Source organism: Triturus cristatus, chromosome 7 (genome assembly GCF_964204655.1).
Source record: "Triturus cristatus chromosome 7, aTriCri1.1, whole genome shotgun sequence".
NCBI classification, from domain to species: Eukaryota; Metazoa; Chordata; class Amphibia; order Caudata; family Salamandridae; genus Triturus; species Triturus cristatus.
In genome coordinates this window covers 1,550,951,705-1,550,975,470 of record NC_140590.1, presented here as the reverse complement: position 1 = coordinate 1,550,975,470, position 23,766 = coordinate 1,550,951,705, and the positions used below count along the sequence as shown (strand labels likewise).

Below are 23,766 nucleotides of genomic sequence, written 5' to 3'. Positions count from 1 at the left end.
GGCGGAGGAGCGTTGCCCCAGTGCTTTTAAGCAGAGAGAAACATAAAATGATAATAACTTAGAGTTATTATCATTTTATGCTTCGTGTCCTGCTGCTTTGGCGGGGCTTCTCTGCTCTCAGGGCAGGGGAGGAGTGGTTTTCCCACTCCTAAGTGCGCAATGACTGTTTGGTTGGCCCTCTTGGGCCACCAAAACCAGTCATGCGCACTTTCCCCCTTTTCCATGCAGGCTGCATTACAGCCTGCATGGAGAACATGCCCACCCCTCCAGCCCCTGGCTGAGCACAGTGTCACAGTGCTCAGACCAATCCCAACGCTGCATTCCAGCATTATTGGCTTAGGGGAGAGAGCCTGGCTGCCTGCTTTCTGTTCCTGGAGTCAGAGGCAGGAGAGCAGGAGCAGACGCGGTACCTGGCCTCAAGGTAAGTTTATCTTATTTTTTATTTCTCCCACTCCCACCCCCTCCGAACCCCTCCAACCCTACGCAACCCCGGGAGTCATGCCAGCCGCCACTCCACTGGATGCCACAGAAATAATTTTACTGTGAAGTATGCAGATCTTTTTCCCTATTTGATCAAATGGTTTTATACATTCTTCACTCAACATACACTTGTGGCCAGATGTGCAAATACCTTTTGCAGTTGCAAACCATGCTAATCACAAAGTCACAGAGTTTGCAACGGGAAAAAGGCTTTTTATAATGTACAAATGCTCTTTAAGAACGGGAAAAGCCATCCCTGTTTGTAAAAGGGATTTTGAGACCCATCCTGAATCACAAATAGGAGTCATCATGAAAACGGTGTCACCGTCCTAACTGGACGTCCAAAATGAACTAATCTTTAATCATGCCATGGGTACCCATGGAATAAATGAGAAATCTTGGGGTATAAGAGTCATTTTATATGAAAATAACAAAATCCCTGTTTTTATCCAGAACAAACGGTTATCACAAGCTCCCAACAAGGGGTTGCGCACATCCTAACAATATATACCTACTCAGTTGAGGAAAAGGCACCTACAATTAGTTGTAGGTGAGGTGTCTTCTCCTAATAAATTAAAGCATCTGTGCTGCAGCAGGAGATTATGCAATGAGATAATCCCGGATTAGGATCCCAGGCACCTGTGGTGTATACATAGGTTAATAATAAGGAGGAGTATGGGCTTCTCCATTTCACTTTCTTGAGATTGTACAACTTTTTTCCGGCTTACCACCTTGACCAAACTGTATGATCCTATGCAAAATTTACATTGCTTCTTTTATTGCATTTGAGAGCACTTTGATTTACGTGAGCTCAGGGTGTGTCCTAAACAAGCATCTCAGTTGTGTCTTATTTAAATAGATTGGATTGTTGTTCCATGTAAGAATATAGGTCACATACAGGGTACACATGGCAACTAACTTGCATCTTACTGCACTAGTGGCACTATTGTCAAAGCAGGGTGAGGGGGGGCAAGTAGATTTCTAAATTCATGTTTAAAAACGAACATAATAAATGCCTCCTCATGTAGTGATATAACCTGATGTACTAAATTGAAACGCTTCAGCATGTTGAGGAAATACCTTGTTTTAAATTTAGAAGAGTCTTTATCATTATTTTATATGGTGCTCATTGTGCTGTTTATGTGCCAAACATTTTCTGGGCTCAGCTCCTGAAATAGCTCTTAAAGCTCAGCCAGACACTCTGCTGGTCCTCTACTCCGGCCTTCAGAGGGGGCTATTTAGGGTGTGACAGCCAACAAATAAATGCATTCTTGGCTTAGTAGTTGGGTCCCTGGGCCCAGAGTCTGATCTGCTATTTTTGTTTTTCTTGTTGCTCTTATTTCATTGAGACGTTTTAACTTCTTCATTTGTAGGCTTGAGAAATAAAATCTATTCATCGACTGGTTCACTGAAAAGCAGTAAATCTTCACCCATAGAAGTATTTATTGAATAAGTGAAAACATTTTACTTTTTGGAATTCACAAACTTTTGCAGAACTAGGCTTGGGAAGATGTGCCATTCTCAGGTTTCTAGAAATACTATTGTCAATCAGACATCTAAAAGTGATGGGACGGATGCATAATTTCAGGAATATTGAAATAATCTTGTTACTCATTATTCCCAAAATGATGGTATTAAGGCTCTTTGCGTAATTATGTGCCATTCGCAGTAAACCATTAACAGTAAATGGTGCAATTTGCAGTAAAGATTTACAGTGAGCGCACTGGATGACAGAACATGAGTGGCTGTGGTACTTTTGTTTAAATGCATCCAAGCCATAAATTGGAGTTAGGTTGCATTTTGCACTAAAATGCAGCGCAAAACAACGGATTTTAATTTTGCGTAACTGCACACAATTTCACATTTATTTCATGTAATTACACAAAAGCAAATTTCACACACCCCTAATTCCTACCCATTGCTTTTTGCCCACTGTGCCAATTTAGACAGAGATCCACCTGATGCAAATCAGTACTGATCCTTCTCCTCATGTGAGCAGTCCATCCTGAAAATGTGGTCACCTCAGTGCTTAATTTGAGCCGGTGCTTTCTGGTGCACAGCACCGGCACTTAATGGGTTCCCGGTGCTTGGCACCGGACACCTAATTGTCAACACCATACTTAGAACAGTCTACCACATGGTGGCGCTGCTCATCTAATTTAGACATGAGCAGAACAGCGGTTGTTTAAGAATACAATATACATTAAAATAGTGCTAATGCCTGCCTCCCCACCGTTCCTTTAGCTTTGGGGACCTGGAATAATCTGAACTGTCGCAATTACATGCGAGAGAGATGGTTAGTAGTTGTTTTGGCAGAGATGACAAGGGCGATGGGTGGTGAAAGCTGCAGTGGCCTCCTGGTCAGAGCCCTGCACTTAATATTTTACAAATTAAGCACTGGGTCATCCCACCCCTCAACCCAGTGGCCCATCATTTTTTTAGCTGGGAAATTTGAGATTCACCCGAATCTCTATGGCTAAGCTAAACCCCCTGCTGCTCTCCCGCTTTATATGTTGGCTGGTCCACCTCTAGTGTCCTCGGAGGCAGATGCCTGCAATGATCAGTGATGAACGGTCAGTGATGGATTGTCAGCAATAGGGTGTTTGTCCTAGACTCCGGTGAGACGACTTGAGGAAGAGCTGTTGGAGGAAGACAGCAGATATCCACAGGAGAGGAAAAAGCAAAGGGTGCACTTGATTCGGAAGGTGTCTTGGGATCGGTGAAAAGGAGGGAGGCACCGGAGGTGATCTACAGAGAAGGTGAGAGCTACACGAGGCTGTTGCAATGGTGAACTTACCTCAAAGGAAAGGAAATCTGAGAAATCCAGTTGGGAGGATACCTTTGGAACACAATACTGTAGGCAGTCTTAAGACACAGATCTAGAACTGGAGTGGACTTGAGAAGAGAAACTAAAAAAACTCATAGCACTGCTACAGAAAGACAGGTGAAGTCTAAAAAAAATACAAAACATTGACAGTGAATTGTGTCTGTGTGCCAAGTGCCTGAATGTCTGAAAATACTACATATGTTGCATGACAAACAAATGAAGACAGAGAGGTTTAAACTGACGAAAGAGAAATGTAGGTATTAAAAGGATTCACAGAACCTTCGATTGAGTCATTACAACTTGGTAATTATATCTAGAGTGTTTTTACTTTGGAAGTGCTTATAATTCCATTCCTTTTATAAACTTTATTTCGGCCGCAAAGGCCATAAAAGTACACATAAAATATAGCAACATACAATTCATCATTACACGAAAAAAAAAAAAGATGGAGGACAATAGAATCAAAATTGTACTTCGGATACAATAAAAGTACATGGAATGCATTAATGCCTGTTACTTAATTACAATATTTTCTGTGTTTAATCCACATGGCATTTAGAAAACGGGAGACTGCAAAGACAATCGGAGGGTGGGTGTCATATTTCAATACTCTTAAGGCATTTTCACACTCTCAAAATCCCAGATTCTTACAAATGGGTTTTACCCATCTATTTCGTAACTGGTGGTACACTGGACAGAAGAAGAAAACATGTTTATCATCTTCCATTCGAAAACCACAGGCAGGACAATCAGTGTTTTTGTTTGGTTCCCAATTAGAAGTAAAAGACCTAAGCGGTAAGCTGCCTATTCTCAGCTGGAAGTACAACTTCCTAGCAACAGCAGGAAAAATCAGGTCAAGAAATTCCTCCCTCCTATAGTCAACTTTAATTTGGCAAGACCAATGGAGTCCAGGCTTTAACCAATGGAGTCAGAGGCTCAGAAATATTCCAGTGTATGTTTTCCACAATCGGATCATCTAAATCCAACATACTGAGTGGCTCATACTGGCAATTAAAATCGCCACCTACTATCACAGAATACTCCGGGTCTAGGGTCAAGATAATCATTCATCTGTGTGATAACCTTAGACTCCTGCCCGCTCGGAGAAGGTCTGGAATAGACATTGAATAAAGCTAAATGTTTATTCCCTGGCAGGTCAAGTAGGACACATTGGATATCATGTGAGCTAGTTTGGAGCTGTCTAGCTGTGACTCCCAAATGCAGAGCCACCCAAATACTTAAGCCCCCTGAAGGTCTTCCCCTGCCACTAACTATTGCATGTATATTATAAGACACAAAGCCAATCCGCTGAAGATTAATCGTAGCTCATGTCTCTTGCATTAGGCAGATATCAAAAGTATCTATGAACTTGCCCCATTCTTCACAGATCAATTTATTTTTTAATCCTGCCACATTCCAGGAGAGTATATTGATATTCACATTAGGCTTCCCTGTAGTAGAAGACAGAACACTGGGATACCTGTTAGCATCAGATGGAATGATTACCCTACCAGTACTTCCCCACACACGCCCCTTCTCCAACCCATCCAACGCTGGTATTATAATTCGCACCATTGAAGCCAAGTGTGTTTTTTTAACCCTTCCGTTTTACATCACTGTTAAAAAAATATTTTGTAACTTCATGAGGTGTGCGCTTTCTGGAGTACAGGAAGCTCCAGAAGTAATAATGCAAGAATTATAGACTGCTGGAGAGGGCTGAAGGCTCACACTGAAACCATACTTAGATAGATGCTTTTCAAACCATGTTGCACCCGGTGCAGTTGAAAACATTTATTGCAGTGAAAGAGAAGATAGATTGCCATCCGCATCGCCCTGCTATGTTGCCCCCATTCATACAGTAGTGGCTTGCCTATTTCATTATAGAGGCCGTGATAGTTGCTGTGCCAGAATGGTTAAAAAATTGTCGAAAACAGCAAAGAAAACCCTTTTCCTGAATTTACATCAGAGGCACAGCAACAATTAAATTTTTTCTTTGAGCTCAAACGCATTTTAAGTTGTTTAGGTGTGAAATATATGTTGCTTTTTCAGGCAAAACTCACGATTCTTGTTTGGAAGAACTCATACAGATCCGAACTCAACAGAATTCGGAATAGCACCAAGCTAGGAAACAAGAAGAAAGCACAAAAGACTTAGACAATGGTTCAATTCGTAGCCTACCTTTGAACAGAAGATGGTCGAATGCTCAAGAAATGTAGCATAGATGACCATGCAAATCCTCACGCCACAGCCTATATATCGGAACTCCAGAACACGGAGGGCCAAATCTGCTTCTCCCCTTCCGATCTCCTGCAAATCATGTCTGCGGATTTTGCCCGCCTCTAATCCGCTACCCCTGTTGAGGATGCCATAAACTTCCATTCGTATTTGGATACCATCCAGTTGGTTTGGTTAACTGATGCACATCAGGAATTTCTGAATTACCCCATCACTGTTGAAGAAATACACCAGGTTATTGCTGGCCTACCCGCGGACAAGGCTACGGGCCTTGACAGGCTGACTGCAACTTATTACAAAGAATACTCCCAGCTCCTAGCACCCAGGCTCCTCAACATGTACCAGAATGCCTTAGACACAGCATCTCTTCCGCCATCCTTGAGCGAGGCCGTCATAGCCACACTTCTTAAACCTGAAAAGCCAGCAGATCAGTGCGATTCTTACTGCCCTCTGTCTCTTATAAACACTGGCAATAAGATATTTTCCAAGGTTTTAGCAAAACAGATTGCAATTACTGCTGTCTGATGGTGCAACCTGACAATCCGGCTTCATCCCCAGGAGGTCGACGTCCCATAACCTCCGGGCCCTTTTTGCAGTGACGCACCACTTGCATCCACAGTTCACAGCTGCAGATGCATCCACAGATCACAGCTGCAGATGCACTACTAGACGCCAAGAAGGCGTTTGGTTCGTTGGAATGGGCATACCTCTTCCCACTGCTGCAGAGGCTGGGTCTCGGCACTAGGTTTATCGCACAAATCCAACTCCTATATATCCTTCCGGCTGCTCGAGTGCGCCTCAACAGGCTCATCTAGGAACCCTTTCCAGTCACATGGGGCACGAGACAAGGGTTTTCGCTCTCCCCTTTATTGTTCGCCTTCTACACTACAGTATCACAACACAAGTTGATTACACGCCTTTCTCTCCACATGCAACAATCTGCTCCAGCGTCCATCCCAAAGGCTCGGGAACCCTGGAATGCAGACCAGGACACCCCTTTGACTGACACCCAATGGTCCTTTTGCTGTAACCAACTTGTAATGCTATCCCCCTATTACTGACTCCGCCTAATACACTTTACATTTTTACATCGCCTATACCGCATGCCCACACAATTATTCCAGATGGGGCTTACCGCCGACTCTCACCGCCAGCGTTGCCATGCATCGCATGCAGTTTTCATGCACCTAGCATGGAATTATCCCATGGTTGCTATCTTCTGCACCAAAGTTTTCCATACATTAGAGGACGTCATTAGCATGTCCATTCCCCTTTCTCCGATCTCTGGGCTGCTTGGCTATGTGAAGGACGTACCATGCGAATTTTGCAGATTAGCCGCACTGATGCTTCTACTGACCAAGTGCAGAGTGGCAATCCACTGGGTAGGTCGCAGACGCCTATGGCCCAAAACTGGCCCACTGATATCATATATTGTCATTAACAACTTTCTGCATGTTGGGACTTAATGCCACTGTGGGCTCGAACCGGTGACATCTAAGAATCCTTTACCGCCTTCCTCCTTTGAAGGGATATGCCCCCCACACAGATGGAACACTCCCCACCCATTCAGAGAGCCACTATGTAATCTAGTCAGCTTCGATTCATTGCCACATGCATTACAGGAGGATGGTCATTATGTAATTGAGATTACCATGCCATGGATTAAGAAATGTAGATTTCAGCCCACTACATACAGAGCATGTTTTGGAAATGTAACCTGTATGGCTCACCATATTAGATTATACAATAAGTGCTATTGTGCTACTCTACCTAATATGCACGGTTCTTGCTGTTAATTTGCTATATTGATTGTTTATGCACAGCCAATTGAAAATAAATAAAATTAATAAAAAAAAAAAAAAGAAGCATTGAGCTGTCGAGCTCCTGGACGACGCACCTGCGTGCCTGTGCGGGCACTGAGGCCCTTGACGGTTGCTTGGCGGCCCTCTCTTCCACCCCTAACTATTTTCTCTACTGAGGAGGGAAGTTATCCCGAAACCCGAGCCATGTCTCGGGCGATATTTTAAAACCCGGGACATGTATCGGGTCTAGAGATCATCAGTTCAACAAGTACTTACTTGCACCCACTGGGGTGAACCACTCAAGAACTCCATCAGAGATCATCAGTTCAACAAGTACTTACTTGCACCCACTGGGGTGAACTACTCAAGAACTTCATGTACCAGCTTCCCTTGGGGCGACCCGGAGGAGGAGCTAGCAGAGTGCGGTCCATTGCGGTTGTTTATAAAAAAAAAAAAAAAAAAAAGAAGAAGAAGAAGCCTCCCCCAGGCATGAGACTGGATGCGGAAATATTTCCATAGCACGTATGTACATTGGAAGAGAGAGTCGCGCAACTCCGCTTCAACGCCAGTCACCCGATACATCATCGACGGATTCCATATAACTCCCTCACTGACGTCAGTTTCTACCGTGACTATTTTCCGCGCTCAAAACGTGGAGCCACATATAGAAACTGCCTATTGAAACAGTGTGCTAAAATAAAAGACACCCTCACATACCGAATTTCTTAATTCAGTATGTGAATTTCATAACGAAATCACTGAGACCAAAGAGGACTCAGTTCGCAGACATGGGAGGATTGTTAAGGAATCTGCGGCTAGGTCCCATCTCTACCAGATAATGCGTTAACTTGTTCATCTGATAGAGACATCTAGCCACAGATTCCTTACTTTAGAATCGGATGCCAAAGCGTACCAACCCCGGAGTATTAAAAAGTCTCTAATTAGAACAAAACCAGTTTAGAGCACAAGAAAAAGACTGGACATTCATATTAGTGTAGGTGAGTAATAACATATTCTACAAATTAAAACCTGTGGAAGGAACTGCAGACAAGTAAAGTCATAAAACATTAAAAAGCATTGGAATAAAATTATCCATGTTAGCATGACAAACTGTGGTAGAAGCAAACTAACAATATGAATAAAAAACAACCCTAACTTAATAGGATCCAAACCCGTGCATGCTCACAGTATAAACCCTACAGAGGGGACCACAGTAAGAAAAGCCATAAAAACATAGGGATAACGTTACCCATGACAGTAGAAAAATGTTGCCAAATGATCCTATAAATGTAAAGCTATTTGCTCGTATATCCAGACTCGAACTGAGTGTTCGATACTTGAGAAACACAGATCAGCAGGTCCTGCCTTTGAGCAATACCTTTTTGCCATATAGAGTTCTATCCGAGTCAAACCTACTATGTAAACACAGAAAGGTCCATCACCCATGGGAAAGCACAACAAATGCTCTATTAAAAATAGTTGAAGATAACAATAGCAACTATTGGCATAGAACCAGTCTAATCCCTAGACAAATCAACTAGAGATAATACAAATAAGTCTAGGCTATCCCAAAGATCTATACTGACATAGGAGTAAAATAGATAACCGACTACATATTAACAAGAGTAATTAGCCAGACAATACTGACAAAACAGTATGGAAACCATACCTCGTAGGAAAGCAACCAAAAAGGCAGTGTAATGCAAATTGCCTGAGACACCACCATCAAGCAAGAGTAGCATAAAGTTGAATAAGATAGTAAGTATGAAAAAGAAACCTTGATAGCCTAGCAAAAACCAAGGTTAGTATGTGACCCCTACAACCCATCTACACATGATCCAGAAAGGGATCCCCATACTTTAACCGGAACATTTTAAAGGATTCTATAATAAAAAAAGAATCAGAATGATTTTGTATATTCCATCTAGAGACAACACTCTGCAAAGTGTGAACCCAAACTGCAAACACCTAGAAGAGCCAGTTGAATGATGAAAATATTTATCTCCTAGAAGAGCAATGATCCTTTAGTATAGTAATAAAAACCTTAGAAGTTATGAGGAAACATATTTTCCTCATGTACAAAACGTATATGAACATCTTCATAGTAAAGAAAAGCCACTGAGTCCCATAAAGCATGAGAATATCTGCCCAAAAACACATGCTATGTTTAGCAACCTCAAGGCTGAACTGACAGAAGACAATATATTCCTCCCACAGTGTTCCAGCCATCTGGACTCTTTATTTGGAGGTACCAAAAGGAAGGACACTATGCTTCTGGCAAAGCCATAGCATCAAGTACCACCAGTCCTTTCGTGGTGGGATGACACAAGAGACAAACTGGGTCCCCATGAGCAGGTCGATGTCTATGAGCTACAGCCCAGTCAACTGGCGCACTCATAACAGGTTTCGGCAAAGCCCCTAACAAAAGGTCATTTAGAGACTAGTTATAAGGGAGTAAAGGCTCCACTGCTGTCTCACCTTGGTGAAGAAAATCCACTAAAGGGTCTGTGAATAATTCCACTGAGGGAAACTAGCAACCTATGACTACAGCTGCACTCCTCAGTACGTCAGCATAAGATGAACTCGCCTCTATTGCTATACCAGGTGGAGAAAGTAAATCTGAAACTGGAGAGAACTCAAGCCCATTGGCCTCACCCAGTTCAGTCAGCTAACTGTCCTCCAATAGAGACTGGACTTGATGGCCTACAGCCCCCTGTTCACCTTCAAAACTGTGTAGTCCCATAGGGAAAACATTGAACGGCTGACTAAGGGCAGAGTTGTCTAAAGCAGACAGCTCCATCGGTGCAGCCGCCAACGCAGTCTGGTGCTGTTGCGGCGTCGTATCTACATTGGAAAGAGTAATGGGCTCTGCGTCAATCAGATAATGGATTCAGAGGGCCCAACTGTCACTGAGGGCGAACCTGCCAGTGAGGATACAGTCAGGGCACCTCTCCCCTCCTTGGGGCTAGAAAGCACACGGGGGCCCAAAGACTTTATGCAATGAATTGTAATGCTCTCACATTTGGGCTAGTCTCGCCTCGGTTCCAGGAAATTTAGGGAGGCGCGATGTAGACTTCTGTGAATGCTCCACAACCCAAGGTTGGGAGACGGCGTGAATGTCTCCTCAAACGATCTCTCGAATTTGATGAGGATTGACAATGCCGCTGTGCCTCTGATACTCGCTCTGCCAGAAGTTTCATGTGATGCTCTCTCAACGCCTTCGGCCGAAGATGCCGACATGACCTGCACTCCTCGAAGTCATGGTGTTCTCCAAGGCACCACAAACAAGGATCTGTGGAGAAATCTGTCTGTCATATGATCCACAGGGCTTAAACCCTGAAGACAACAAATCACACTGTTTCCTCGACAAAATGTTGAGACCGAATACTGCCCCCTAACTGCGTTGCAAGCGCAGAAAAGAAGAAACTGACATCGGCGAGGGGAATTATATTGCCTCAGTCGACGACACATTGGGTGTGCCCCGCTGATGTCTAGCTGCACGGCGCCCTCTTCCCATACACAGACATGTTATGGAAAGATTTCTGAATCGAGCCTCGTACCTGGGGGAGGATTCTAAAGTAAGGAATCTGCGGCTAGATGTCTCTATCAGATTGAAGGGATACAAAATGTTTATTGAGAGGTACTGGAAACAACTTCGCCTCCGATGACAAAGTGAAAGCACATGGACAGAAAACAAACAAATTAAATACTGTTATATTTCATATAGGTGCCCCAATACAGGCTCAGGTAACATCACCTATATCCTCCCCTACATTACGATTCTTGGGGACTGACCTTTTACCTAGATACGACACTACACACCGAACGTGGGATTTACCTAGTAGCAGCCTCATACATTAATCATGAGGATTCTTGGAAACTCAGCAGGACTTACATCTCCTGCATAATAACTATGTACAAAGTTCATTCCCGCCGTCATCCTAAGTCCAACAGTGGCACAGCAAGGTAGAACCCCCGGGAGACCTTTGGGAATATAAACATCACATCTTGCTGAGACAAGAGAGAGGAGACCAGGACTTCCATGCCAACACAATGACGCGAGACGCTGAGGTTCCTGCATGCAGTTAGTACAGCTCGCAGTGGTCTAACGTCCCTTGTGGGGTGTCCAGCTCGAGACCAAGACCGGTCCAACAGTCTCTCACTTCAGGTAATGGGGTTGACTTTATCCTAGAGGGTTATTGGCTTAACACCTACATACATGCTAGGTACACTTAGGTACATCTAGTTAGGATGCATCGAGGAGTACGCATTTTGTCATGTATTTTATATACTTGCATGCATTTATAGATATAGCAAAATGGTAGAAATCTACCATCCTTTTACTTTCTTAGTTCTTCTAATCATTAATATCTGTTACTGTCTAGTGATTGTTTCAGCACACCTATTTTACACTAGAATAACGACTGTTCAATAAATGCTTATCGAAAACATCCATACCGTTTATTCTATGCATCTCTCCGAGACTAAGTGAGCACGAGTGACTGAGCGAAAAGTATTACACTGTTTCGACAGTCCTGAGGGATCAGGGTTGTCATGCTAGATAGTTGCCAAGAACTATTCTCTCCTTGGTAAGAGGAGTTTCTAGTTGCACTGTGAGCTAGCTGGTACACAGGCCAACATAACCGTTGGGGGTGTCTAGAATCAGTCTTACACCAATCCTACAGCGTAGGTTGTCTAAACGTGCTGATCCTAAAGAGGTTTCATAGGAACTACACGACAATACATATTGAGATCACCTGAATGATTCTTGAAACTAAAGATGTGCCCAGTAATGGTCTACTTGTTAGTAAGGTACACAGACATTCCGAACCTACCTACTCTGTGTCAAGTTTTCAGGTCTAGGATATTCACTCGAATGTGAAACTGAGAGCCATTGAGCCATTTACTGTAAACATCAACATCTATATTACGTCGGACAAAGAAGGAGTACGTAGATTGGCAAGTAGTAAATATGGGGATGCAAACAGGGTGTTACATTATAATTATTTCTAATCAAAGTAATGGCTCCTACACTTTCCTTGAAGGAGCAGAGTCCTGAGTGGAGAACTTAAGTAGGCCAGCTTCCTGTGTGAGTGGTTTCTACAGAACATCCTACAATATGCAAATATCCTAACCTGTAAATACAGGAGAATACTATGTTTTTCTCAGAGAGGTGTGTTTGTAACTGGAAAAATTACAAAAAAGTGATGTCCACTCACCAAATATAAGTGATGGACAGGTAACACACACAGATATAAGAAACACTTTACACATTTGAAAAGTGGAGTGTTTGTCTGAAAATAGTCCAAATTGTGTTCTTTTAGTTACTCACAGAATTTTCTTCATCTTGATCTACTTCATGCTTTTCTTCAACCCGCTTTAACTTGACTTCCATTGCGTCATTAATCAAGTCTTTCAAAATTGATACTCCTTTTGCATTTTTAACAAAGGGATGCTTTAAGCAATACAAAAAAATAGGTGCATTAATTTCCTTGGGATAATAAAAGACATACAACTGGTTAAGTTTTTTCATTAGCTTGTATTCACTATATTAACATGTATTATTAAATCATTATAACATGCTATGTTTTGCTAATAGACTAAAACATGCAGTTTCAGAAGCTTCAAAACAGAAATGCATTCAATCGCGGTGATGGAAAGAAACGATACAAAAAAATGATGTGTTCCTTAGCAGATTAGATGATTTGTTTCCAAGCATGTATTCTGCACTATAGCTACTGGGCTGCCTGAAGTGGTCTTACTACAGGTAGAAGAGTACCCAATACTTTAATATATACACTTGGAGTGAGTTTTGGGCTTCCCCTTGTTAATGACTGGATGGCTTTCTTGTCCATTTCTTTTCTCTGCTTCTGATTCAATGGCATTTGTTCAAAGTCTAGTGCACAACCCATGGGAGCTGTTAGGTTTCACAATGATTTTTTGATTGGTTGCGTATATCCTTCCGGGGCAGACATCGGGAACGTTTTTCTTCTGCTTTCTTTTTTTAATATCATTTGTAATTTGGGTGTGCATGTCCTGCTTTTTCCTATATGTCTCTCTGGCATTCACGCTTTCTCCTTACCAGTCACACCACTCTCCCCACACTGAATCATCCTCTGCTCCCCTGTGTCCCAAATAACTCTGCATTCGTCCTTCTCCTGCCCCAACCGAAATGGAGCACTGCTGAGGATTTCACTCCACAAGATGCCCTCCACTATTGGCTTTGCCATTGCTTGTAGAACTGTGCCAGTATTGAAAAAAATCAACAGTGGCAGCCAATCATCTTGGAATGCTATTTTCTATACATCCAAAATGGCTGTCACAGTGTGCCCAACATGATCTCCTTTATCAACCACAAGTTGTCCAGCCCACTGAGTTTTGAGACGGTGGCATACAGGGTTTCTAAATCTCGCCAGAGTAATCCATACTACTGAAAGACCCATGTGTAGTAACCCTGTGACCCACTGATGTCATTAGTTCTGACTATATCTGTAGGTCTTCCTGCTCAAGAGATGCACATCAAGAGCCCTTGGCATGGGTTCACTCTGAGGTGACACTATGGCTCCACAGCAGGGAACTTTACTCAACTGGAGATGGGAGCTCAACAAAAAGTTTACCTACTTTTACCATAAGCAATTAGGGCCCGCATGTTCAGGTCATGACTCATCTGAAGGCTGATGGCAGCTAATCCACAGTCTTAGAGAAAATGGTCTTTTTACCAAACTCCAGGGGTTGGGACGAGGTCGACTGAGACTGAGCTGCTACTACTACTGAGAGAAGCCAGGTTCTCGCTGCTGACAATATCATATTTTACAAGACAAATGCACATCAATTGACCAAATATCCCATTCTTAAATAAATGCACATAAAAATAGCACTTTCTGGAAACTTCAATTATTGAATGTCATTTATGTATTGGATGCATCTGAGCTTCTACATCTTACATCAACCTCTACTGTAGTCCTTGATTGCCCATATTAGAAATTTAAGAATCAAACCTCATGAGGAGACTGCAGGCAATTGGTGTGAGTGAGATTCCAGTTGCACGTAGTCCCTGAGATTCCAGACAAAATAGGAAACACTTGCTATAGTGATTGTCCAATTTTCAAGCGTTCCCTAGTCCCTGTAGAATTGGCGAAAACTAGGTGACTCATATTACGTATAATAGATGTCCCACAATATGGCCATCAGTATACCTCAGAGTTAAAAATATATCCATTTACCCATTTAAATTTACTAAGTCTATGGTTCATTTCTTCTGGTCAATCTCTACTGGTTTGCGCTGCGTGTTATTTTTCTCTGTAAAGTAATGTTCATGTGTAACACATATCAAACCATCACAGTAATAAGTGATTAGCGAATAAGGAAGAACATAAACAAGTAATGTGCAAAGACTACATCTTAATTTGGAAATCCTGCATTGATGCACAACACTTGAAAGATAACAGGGACCTTGAACATTATTGTCCTTATTTACATGGGTTTCCACATCAACAACAATACCTGTAAAAGTTGAGTTGCTGTTGCTCTTTGTTCGGGGTTTTTCACAAGACATTGTGTCACAAAATCTTTGAAATCAGGGGACCAAAGCTCTGGTTTCCGAAATGTTGGTGGGGGATTTGTAGGTATCATAAAAATTGCCTAATGTTGGTTAAAAATGGAAACAAATTATCAGACTTGACATGTAGCGACTTATAAAATTCAGTGAGCACAATAATAAATAATTCATGTAGATATTGCAACAAACGAGCCCATTTAAGAGAAGCACATTTAAGGGTTACCAAAAAGATAAAAAGAATTAACTTAAATTCATTACCCTTGAATTCTAGTATGCGTGAAGACTTAACTTTAATTGAAATTTGACAATGATCCAACCAGTTGCAGCGAGTCGGGGGTGGCAAGAAGCACCATCACTGAATGGTTGAACATATCCATAAATTAGACTTGATAGGGCACCAGAACTCTGTAAAAAGTAATCAGGCAGAAACTACAAAGATCCCTTCCTTTTCGAGTTGCCCGACTAGATTGACGCTAGATGAAGACGTGGATAAAATGGCCACTTAATATTTAACAGCATCGGATCCTCTGCCTGCACCCTTTCGATCCAACGCATATATTTACCCTCATGAAAGACTTACGATTTGTCATTACGTGAGCTGGTGTCGGCGTCTTTACTTACAGAATACAATTCTACAAAGACGGGGAAACAGGGACGGAGCAACATTTCTCTTGCATAAACACCAGCGCAAGTCTTAGTTTTCATGCAATAGCCATTTCACATTTTCTCCTATGCACTTCTGAAGTTAAATCTATATAGATAAAATACCTTACCTATCAGTAATAATATCTCAATCATTGCTTTCAGCTGTTTCCCCGATTGGAGATTTCTGCCGGAAATTTCCAATGCTTCTCAATTCACAGTATGACTGGAAATCAGCAGGGGGTTTGAAGACCCATCTTCTAAATTGCATGCCTAACTCTCTGATGTGCCACTGCTAGTAGGATGGTTGGTCTTCTTGACTATCCAGATTTGTTAGGATTTGCTTGATGTGAAAATACTTGAGGCTCAGACTTGGTTTGAATCAATTTTGCAACTATGTGCTACTACCCAGTCTTTTAAGTGCTCTCTTGCTCTTTGTGAAAGGGAAGATGTATTCATGCAGTCTGCCACGTGCACCTGCTCATAGACACCAGCTTGAACAATATAGAAAAAGTACAATTCTTCTGCCACTTCTGTGAGATTCATGTACAGCTCCTTCAGCCCACTTTTCTTCTTTCTGTAGACAGACACACCTCCCACACTACTTTGACTGGTAGATCCTCCCACCATTAATTGCATGAATAGTGTATCCCTGTGCCTACCTGAAGTAAAGAGGAGTGACAAAGAAAATGGTGAAGATGACGGAGGGTGTGAAGGGAGCCGGTGAAAATTTGGTGAACAAAACTGAAGGTGTGCGGAGGATGGCTGGACTCCAGCAGAGCTCAATTGGGGTTGTGCATTGTGCAGGGAAAGTATTCAGCTTATTTATAGAAAAACTCTAAAGGAGGCAAGTTGTTGACTAAAGGTGGGTAGGGAGGGTGTAATGTAGAACGTGGTTGAGGGTATGTAGCTAGAGGGTTAGTGTTAAGTGCGTACGTGGTCGAATATGGTCCAGAGTGTCGGATTGTATGCAGAGCACATAAATTGTGTGTGGTATGCATGGTTGGATGAAGTGCTGCACAGCTTAGCTGAAATTGTGGAGACTACGATTCGGAGATCAGCAAAAAGATCTTATTTACTGCAGGTAAAAATAGTGGCTTTCTCAAATCTGAAGTGGTGGAGGCCACTCAGGTTAGACAGAAACGTTTAGTGGTTTCTGGCTGAAGTATCAATAATAAACAAAGTAGAAGAGACCAGAATCTTTCAGCATGACATGTCTAGACCAGAAATGAATAATGAACTTTATTTCAAATAACTGGTCTTTCCTCAACATGGGTCAAAATATAATCTCTAGAGCAGAAATTGTATTTAATACGGTGAACTTCAGAATGAATTTCAGCATGAATCTTTCAACTGGGTGGAGAATAATTTCAAATTTTATCACACAAATGCCTTTTGGTATTTAGTGCACATCTTGAAGAACCATTATAGGTTGCTTAAGTATATTCCATTATGCTATTTCAGTGTCCTGTTCCCCTCCACTGAGATCACACCTGGTTTTGCTATTATAACTGTGCCACTTCTTCCAAAGTTTCAGAGCTCAACTCTGCTCTGCTTCAATGGTAACTCCCACGTCCACAGGCAGATTGCAGTGATATAAAATCAGATGTACCGTCACATCCCTTCCCTCCTGTTAAACCTGGTACTATGACCAATACTAGTCATCTAGATCTCCCCAATATTAAATTCTGTAACTGCATAACATAATCTTGTTCCGATGTCTCATATTTGGACTTCTGTTGTGGCTGCAGCCTACAGGCTAGCCTCACATGCATGCTTTCCTTTTACAGGATAGATGCCTTTACTGGCTAAATTACTGGAACTACCTGTCCTCTAAGACTGGTGTCTGTGTACAAGTTCTCATTGGAGATGCCAAGACAACAGAAATGTGAAGTAGTAGTTAAGGAAGGATGTATGCCTACTTCTTTTTAACAGTAATGTGTGTGTTTTCTTGGCAGCCCTTGCTCAAGGGACCTGTTCACTGCTAGGCAAAATTAAATGTGACACTTATCTGTTGACTGGAAAAAGCAATCTAAATCAGATTCAGAGCATACAGGAAATTGGGTGGAAACGACCAATAGTGAGGCAAAACTCCAATTATTGTGTGAACTTATAGCACTAATGAAACAGGATCTGTATATTGGCTATAATGCTTCCTAATAAGATGGACATTTGTGCTTGTAATTACTGTCTCCCTACAATTTGATCAAAGGTTACCACTCCAAAGAGTGAGTGTTGAGGCATCTCAGCACCTGGCAAGAACATATCAGGGAGTGAATGTTTATTTAACAGCTTTGAATAGCGCTGAGGAACAAGACTAGTATGACCATACACTAGGAAAACAAATATAATGGTAGTTTACACATGCAACATTAAAAAGCTAGGACAACAAGAGATATTGGTAGCTGAAAACAGAGGACACAGTCTGTGGTGGGAGACAGCACTCAGTACTCCTTCCTTTGGTAAAGCCTGAAGAGATGGTTCTTCAGATGTCGCTGGAAGGAAAGAAGCAAGGTTTTTGGTTCATTGGTAGCAAATTCCAGCATGTCGTGCCACCTCCGGTTAAGACCTAGTACTAGCTGTGGGTTGAATCTCGAGCTTTTCAGAAGTAGACTGAGCTATATTTGGCCCCCAGATAAGGGATTGAGGAAGTTACAGAGATAGTATGACATGTTAAGATGCAGAGGTCGAAGGTTAAACATCCCTGCTTGTGCCTAATTGTAGCCTCAACCATCAGTCAATTTAAATGGATGATGGTGGGAATTTTGTCGAATTTACTTGTGGAGACAAAAGTCTGGCACCGACATGGAGGATGGCTTTGAGGGGGTTGAGTGCCGAACATGGCGGTTCCGCAGGACCAGCATTGCTACAGTTCAGCAGCTGTTGAGGGGAGCGATGCACGCTTTCACCACTAAGAAAGCATTTGAAGACTCTGGGCACATTCACAGAACAGATGTCAATCACTGACAAAAACTATGGCAATGAAAAATGTGGGCGTTCTATGAGGGGCCATGTAGGGGCATCGCCAAAAGTCACAGGATTCATCCTATAAATATCCTGCTTCAGCAACTGCAAGGTGAGAATCTGTCCCAGTTTTTTTTGAGGATTGTCTACTTGCAGCATTGAAGGATTCCTCACTGCTTTCCAGAGATATTTGGGAGTGTTGTGTCCAGCGCTAACCTAATGCAGCCCTGTGCAAAACCAAAATGAGCCGGTCTGAGGTTGCATGTTTTGCCTTTCATAAGGGTCGTGGCCTCGCAATGCGGACTGTACTGAATGGACGAAGGTTGATTTGAATATGGCTGGTTTCTGTCTGAGGTGGCACGGTGGGCTACAGAACAATGGACTGGGATTCAGGTTCGAGTAGTTACCAGAGGCTGAAATTCAAGCATTTCACCGTACCTTTTTTGTATTCCTCAATGCAACACCCTAAGTGAGACATGTATTGCAAGTCATGGGTCCCAGTGATGTGGAAATTAAAAGTCATATGTGAGAGTTAGTGTATATACACACTGCCCACTAGTAAAACTAAAATCTGTGAGTCCAGATAAAGCAGCTGTGTTGTGGATTGGCTGCAGTTTTAACACCAATGTAGTGAGACAAGCTGAAAAACCTGTTGAAAACCACCCTTTACCCATTAAATAAACGAACCCCTAGTGATACCCGTAAACATATGGGGCTGATTTTGTAATGAATAGGACTAGGGCATACTAAATATTAAAGAAAAGAAGATCTGTTTTCAGAGTGAAAAGATACCCACAACTGTTTGTCCCTGCTTGGGCCAAAATACCTTTTTTATGAGCTGGCCTACTTATCTCCCAGTAAACTTGCAATTTTAATCTTCGGCACAGTTATTCATTATAATGCACAGTAATAATTCAGAGCACTGGAAAGACATTTCGGAAACTATGCAAGGCAGGAGGGTGTGCTCCTGAAATTAACCCAAGTTGTAGCAGAATGAGCATGCGTTATAATAATAAATGCATAATGAGACACCACCCCAAAGAAAATATTCTTACCCTCATTGGATGAATGTCAGAATATGGTGGCTTTCCTTCTGCCATTTCTATAGCTGTAATTCCCAGAGACCAGATATCAGCGACACAGTTATAACCAATTTCTTGGATCACTTCCGGAGCCATCCAGAATGGGGTACCTATAACTGTATTTCGTTTTGCCATGGTATCCTAAAAGGCGGCAAAAATACATATAAGACAAGCATTAGCAATGCCAATAGGTAAGGACTCTTGTATGGTAATATATAGCATTACAAGTAGATATCATGAGAAAAGATACATATTTGTGTGGAAGCAAAGAACTGTAGAATAATATTGGTGCAGGTTAAATGGTCAGGTGACAGTTGCACTGTCAAGCCAGACCTAAAAATCTATGTAGGTTAATGACTGCCCTCCTCCCATCTGTGCTACTGCCAGAGAAAAACAAAATAAATTATCCAGTTATTTAAGACACTTTAATAGCTTTATAATTTCATGTGTGTGCCCCTGAAAGTTCAAGCTCAGGCAGCTGGATAAATCAACAAAAAGGATCACAGCTGTGTGGAGGGCGAGCACTTTTTGGAAGAACACAACTTCTGCCTAATCAAAATATGTGCTCTTAGCTCTCAACTTGTGGGCAGAGCCAAAGCCTTTCTCTAATGATTCTCACATAATTGTCTGGCAATATTTGGGTTGTCCAGCCAGAAAATAAGAAACTTTAATGGGTAATTTTAAGTAAAAAATAAAGAACATAGGGTTATGACTTAACAGCAAGCTATTAAATGGTGCGATTACACCTTTAAGGGGACATGGGGTAAAGGTGGTAAAATATACAATTTGTTAATGTACTTTCGCTAGTATACATTTTACTTAGAAGCTAGGTCACTACAATTTCGACTTTCATGCTTCACGGTCATTACCTCCATCTGCTGTAGTTAATATTCTGAGTCCAGTCCAAGCAGTCTGGGCACAAGAGCTATGCAGAGGTAATGGTTTTGATAAGATCATAGGGTGTTATATATCTAGTATGATGATCACAAGTCAAACAGAAATCCTGATATAGCCATAAACTCCTGTTAACACTTGAAACAGGACTACTGATGAGATCTAAGCTTTACAGCGCCTGGTCGTTAACTCATAATTGCATGGAGACAGCCTGGTGATAACCGCACAGTATTAGCAATTACGACTGCGTGTTTCTCGCCCCACGATTACTGGTCAACTCGTTATTGGCCCCAAGTCTTCCTGAAGACAAAGTAGTCCAAAAGTATAGGTTTGTTGTTTCTAAACTAAAAACATTTTAGAACACTCACAAAAAAGGATTAACACTGAGGATAGCAACCTCAGGTTGATCATTTTAACATGAGCTGTAGAGATGAACATCACTTGTAATACAAAAATATTGTGTTGTTTCTTGAAAACTGTAGTTCAAACAAATCACGAATTCAAAAAAGAAAAGTTATGGCAGAAAAATACAGTGGATTTATTCACTTGAATGGCCGGGAAATACATTTATCTATGTAATCTACTGGCACTGCACAAAATATATTTGGATTGCCACACGATTTGGTTTTTGGACCAGTGCTCTCCTTTAATACATTCAGTATATGCCCATTACAGTGGAACTGGTAGGTAAGGTGTATCTTATTCCAGAGGAAACAATCATTTATTGGTTGATATTTTAAATGGATGTGTGTTATGACACTGTACTTGAGTTAGACAGAGTTTGTCATTTCCATGGCCTCATAATATCTTTGGTGCCCTAGTAAGGTGACCGCTCTCTGTTGGTCATAGTTAATCACTGCATCAGACTCCATATGGAAACTTGGGACCATCCTGCAGATGGGTACGATTTGGAAAAAACAAAAAAGTTGGATTAGGAAGCTGTTTTTGTCAAAGTAGCTAAACTAAGACCAAGGAAGGATTGGTGAGGATTTAAAATCGAACCAACAAGAGAGGAAATTGGGCTATGTTGACAATAACACAGATAGCACAGAGAATACGTAATGTATGGAATACAATAATCGGATTCTTTTTCTAAGAGTTCTAGAGACAACTTTTGAAATCACAGAGCACATTAGGACTCAAGGCTCGTCCAAGGTTTAACCTTACTGAATGATGTTCACTAGCCATTGGTCCCACTTTTGGAAAAAGTATACAGGTCATTGTTCCCACAATCAGGGATGCATGCTTAAAGATGGTTATCAGAGCCTCTTGGCAATGTGGGTGTTAACGTGGGCTGTATTCTTGGGTGAATCTGCAAATGTGGCAGGATTTTAAGTAGTAGTTTTAGGTATGTAACACAACTTGAACATCTTGCATGATACCTACTGTTTTAGATTTTGATTATTGTCTACAACAATATGTGCTAAAGGTCTAGGAAGAGTAGAAAAAGTATCAGTCTGGCAGGTGTGGACATAACCCCATGCAAGGGCATATCCGTCTCTACACCCAATTCACACTTCAAGTACCTCATCCACAATTGTCGAGAAGAGGATTTCCCATCAAACTGTAACATTTTTGAAGGGGACATAAACTGGATCTCATGTCCTCCTATAGACAGAACAAAAAGTGGTCAGCTGAAACCTGGGGTAAAAACTAGCCAGATGTATCAACTTTGCAGGCATTACTCTTAGAGCCCTTTTGGCATGACTTAAGAGCTTTTGGGTAGGATGGGTTGTTGAGATAACTGGTAGTGATGTGTCGGACCTAGCTTACTCCTGACAATGAAGTACTTGAGACATACTCAACCTCTCATTGCAATGACTGCCAACTATCGCTGACGGAGCTCATGATGACCCTTAAGAACCACAAGAGGAATCATCTCACCTCCGGTGTGTGCGTACACATGCTTAGCTCAACAATGCCATTCGGGCCTTTGCGTGCATACAGTTTTGAAGTAATAGCGAAGTCGGGCTAGTGTAGTAAGTAAGAGCCTAAATATGGGTCAAGTTTGGGTCTGGTCAAGTAAATTTCCAGGAGAGCGAATGTTTTGTTCTACTGTTAAATCCTGCATAATTTAAAGTCCTTGAACTGCACGGTTATGTTATTCGAGATTTGTTAAGCGCACGGGCACCCAGAGGTTTCATGGCGCTGATGGTGAGAAAAGATGGTAAACAGTAACCTAACCGTGTGCTTGCTTGAATAACCAGGTCTTCAGTGCGCCCCTGAATTCCGTCAGATTAGTGCATCTCCTGAGTGACAAGGGAAAAGAGTTCCAGATCTTTGGGGCCAAATAAGCAAATCGGCATCCGCCAAGACGTTTCTTTTTAAAGGAGGGCAAGGTGAAGAGGGACAGGTGGGCAGAGCGGAGATTACGAGTTGGTTCATGTTTGTTTATGAGATGGTTAATAAAAACTTAGGGCTTTTTCCATGGAGAGCCTTAAAGGCCAAGCAGCCTACTTTAAAAGTTACCCGTTGGGCTATAGGTAGCCAATGAAGAGTGGCCAGCAGTGGTTTCGCTGAGCACCTGCCGTTGCTTTTAAAGATTAGTCTGGCCGCCTGATTTTGCACGATTTGCAGGCGTTTAGACAGAGTCAGGGGGAGACCTAAATAAATGGAATTGGAAAAATCTAAGCGGGAGAGGACCAAGGCGATTACCACCTGAATGAGGGCAGAGTGCGTGAGCAGATAAGCAATTTTCTTAATCTTCCGTAGCTGGAAAAAACTAGATGAGATCACCGTTCCCACCTGACTTTTCAGTGAGAGATCGGAGTTGAGGGTGATCCCGAGGCTTTTCACCGAAATAGAGGGAGACGGAGGAGATCCCATTGATGACGGCCAGAAGTGAGGGCCCCAGCTGGTTGCACTTATACCCGGGAGTACCAGCTCGGTCTTTCCAGGGTTGAGTTTTAGGTGGTTCACCTCCATCCACCCTTGAATGTGCAGCATAGTGGCCTGAAATTCCTCGACGGAGTCAGTTGAGTTTAGTGGGAATATAAGCTGCAGGTCGTCCGCATAATTATATATTGTAACCTTCCTGTTTTTTTAGAGAGTGCAATAGGGGTTTGAGGTATAGATTAAACAGGAGGGGGGACAATGATGAGCCCTGCGGAACGCCGCAGGTGGTGGAAAGTTTGGGCGCCGTGAAGTTCTCAAACTTGACTGCCTGGAATCGGTCATTCAGAAAGGACTTGACCCAACCGAGGGCCGCGCCTCGTAGGCCGGCTTGTTCGACACGGTGTAATAAGATGGTATGATCCACCGTGTCGAACGCTGCCGACAGGT

The 23,766-nt window shown here is 42.3% G+C and overlaps 1 protein-coding gene across 1 annotated transcript in view; it reads right to left on the bottom strand.

Annotated features, from left to right (window-relative positions):
• STK4 (serine/threonine kinase 4) overlaps positions 1 to 23,766 on the bottom strand; it is a 238,879-nt gene that overhangs the window by 82,702 nt on the left and 132,411 nt on the right. The window contains exons 6-8 of the mRNA XM_085619348.1: positions 19,564 to 19,731; positions 14,848 to 14,985; positions 12,677 to 12,799 (exon numbers count right to left, since the gene is read on the bottom strand). Of these exons, the coding sequence (XP_085475474.1) occupies positions 12,677 to 12,799; positions 14,848 to 14,985; positions 19,564 to 19,731 (429 nt within the window). The remainder of the gene's footprint in view (positions 1 to 12,676; positions 12,800 to 14,847; positions 14,986 to 19,563; positions 19,732 to 23,766) is intronic.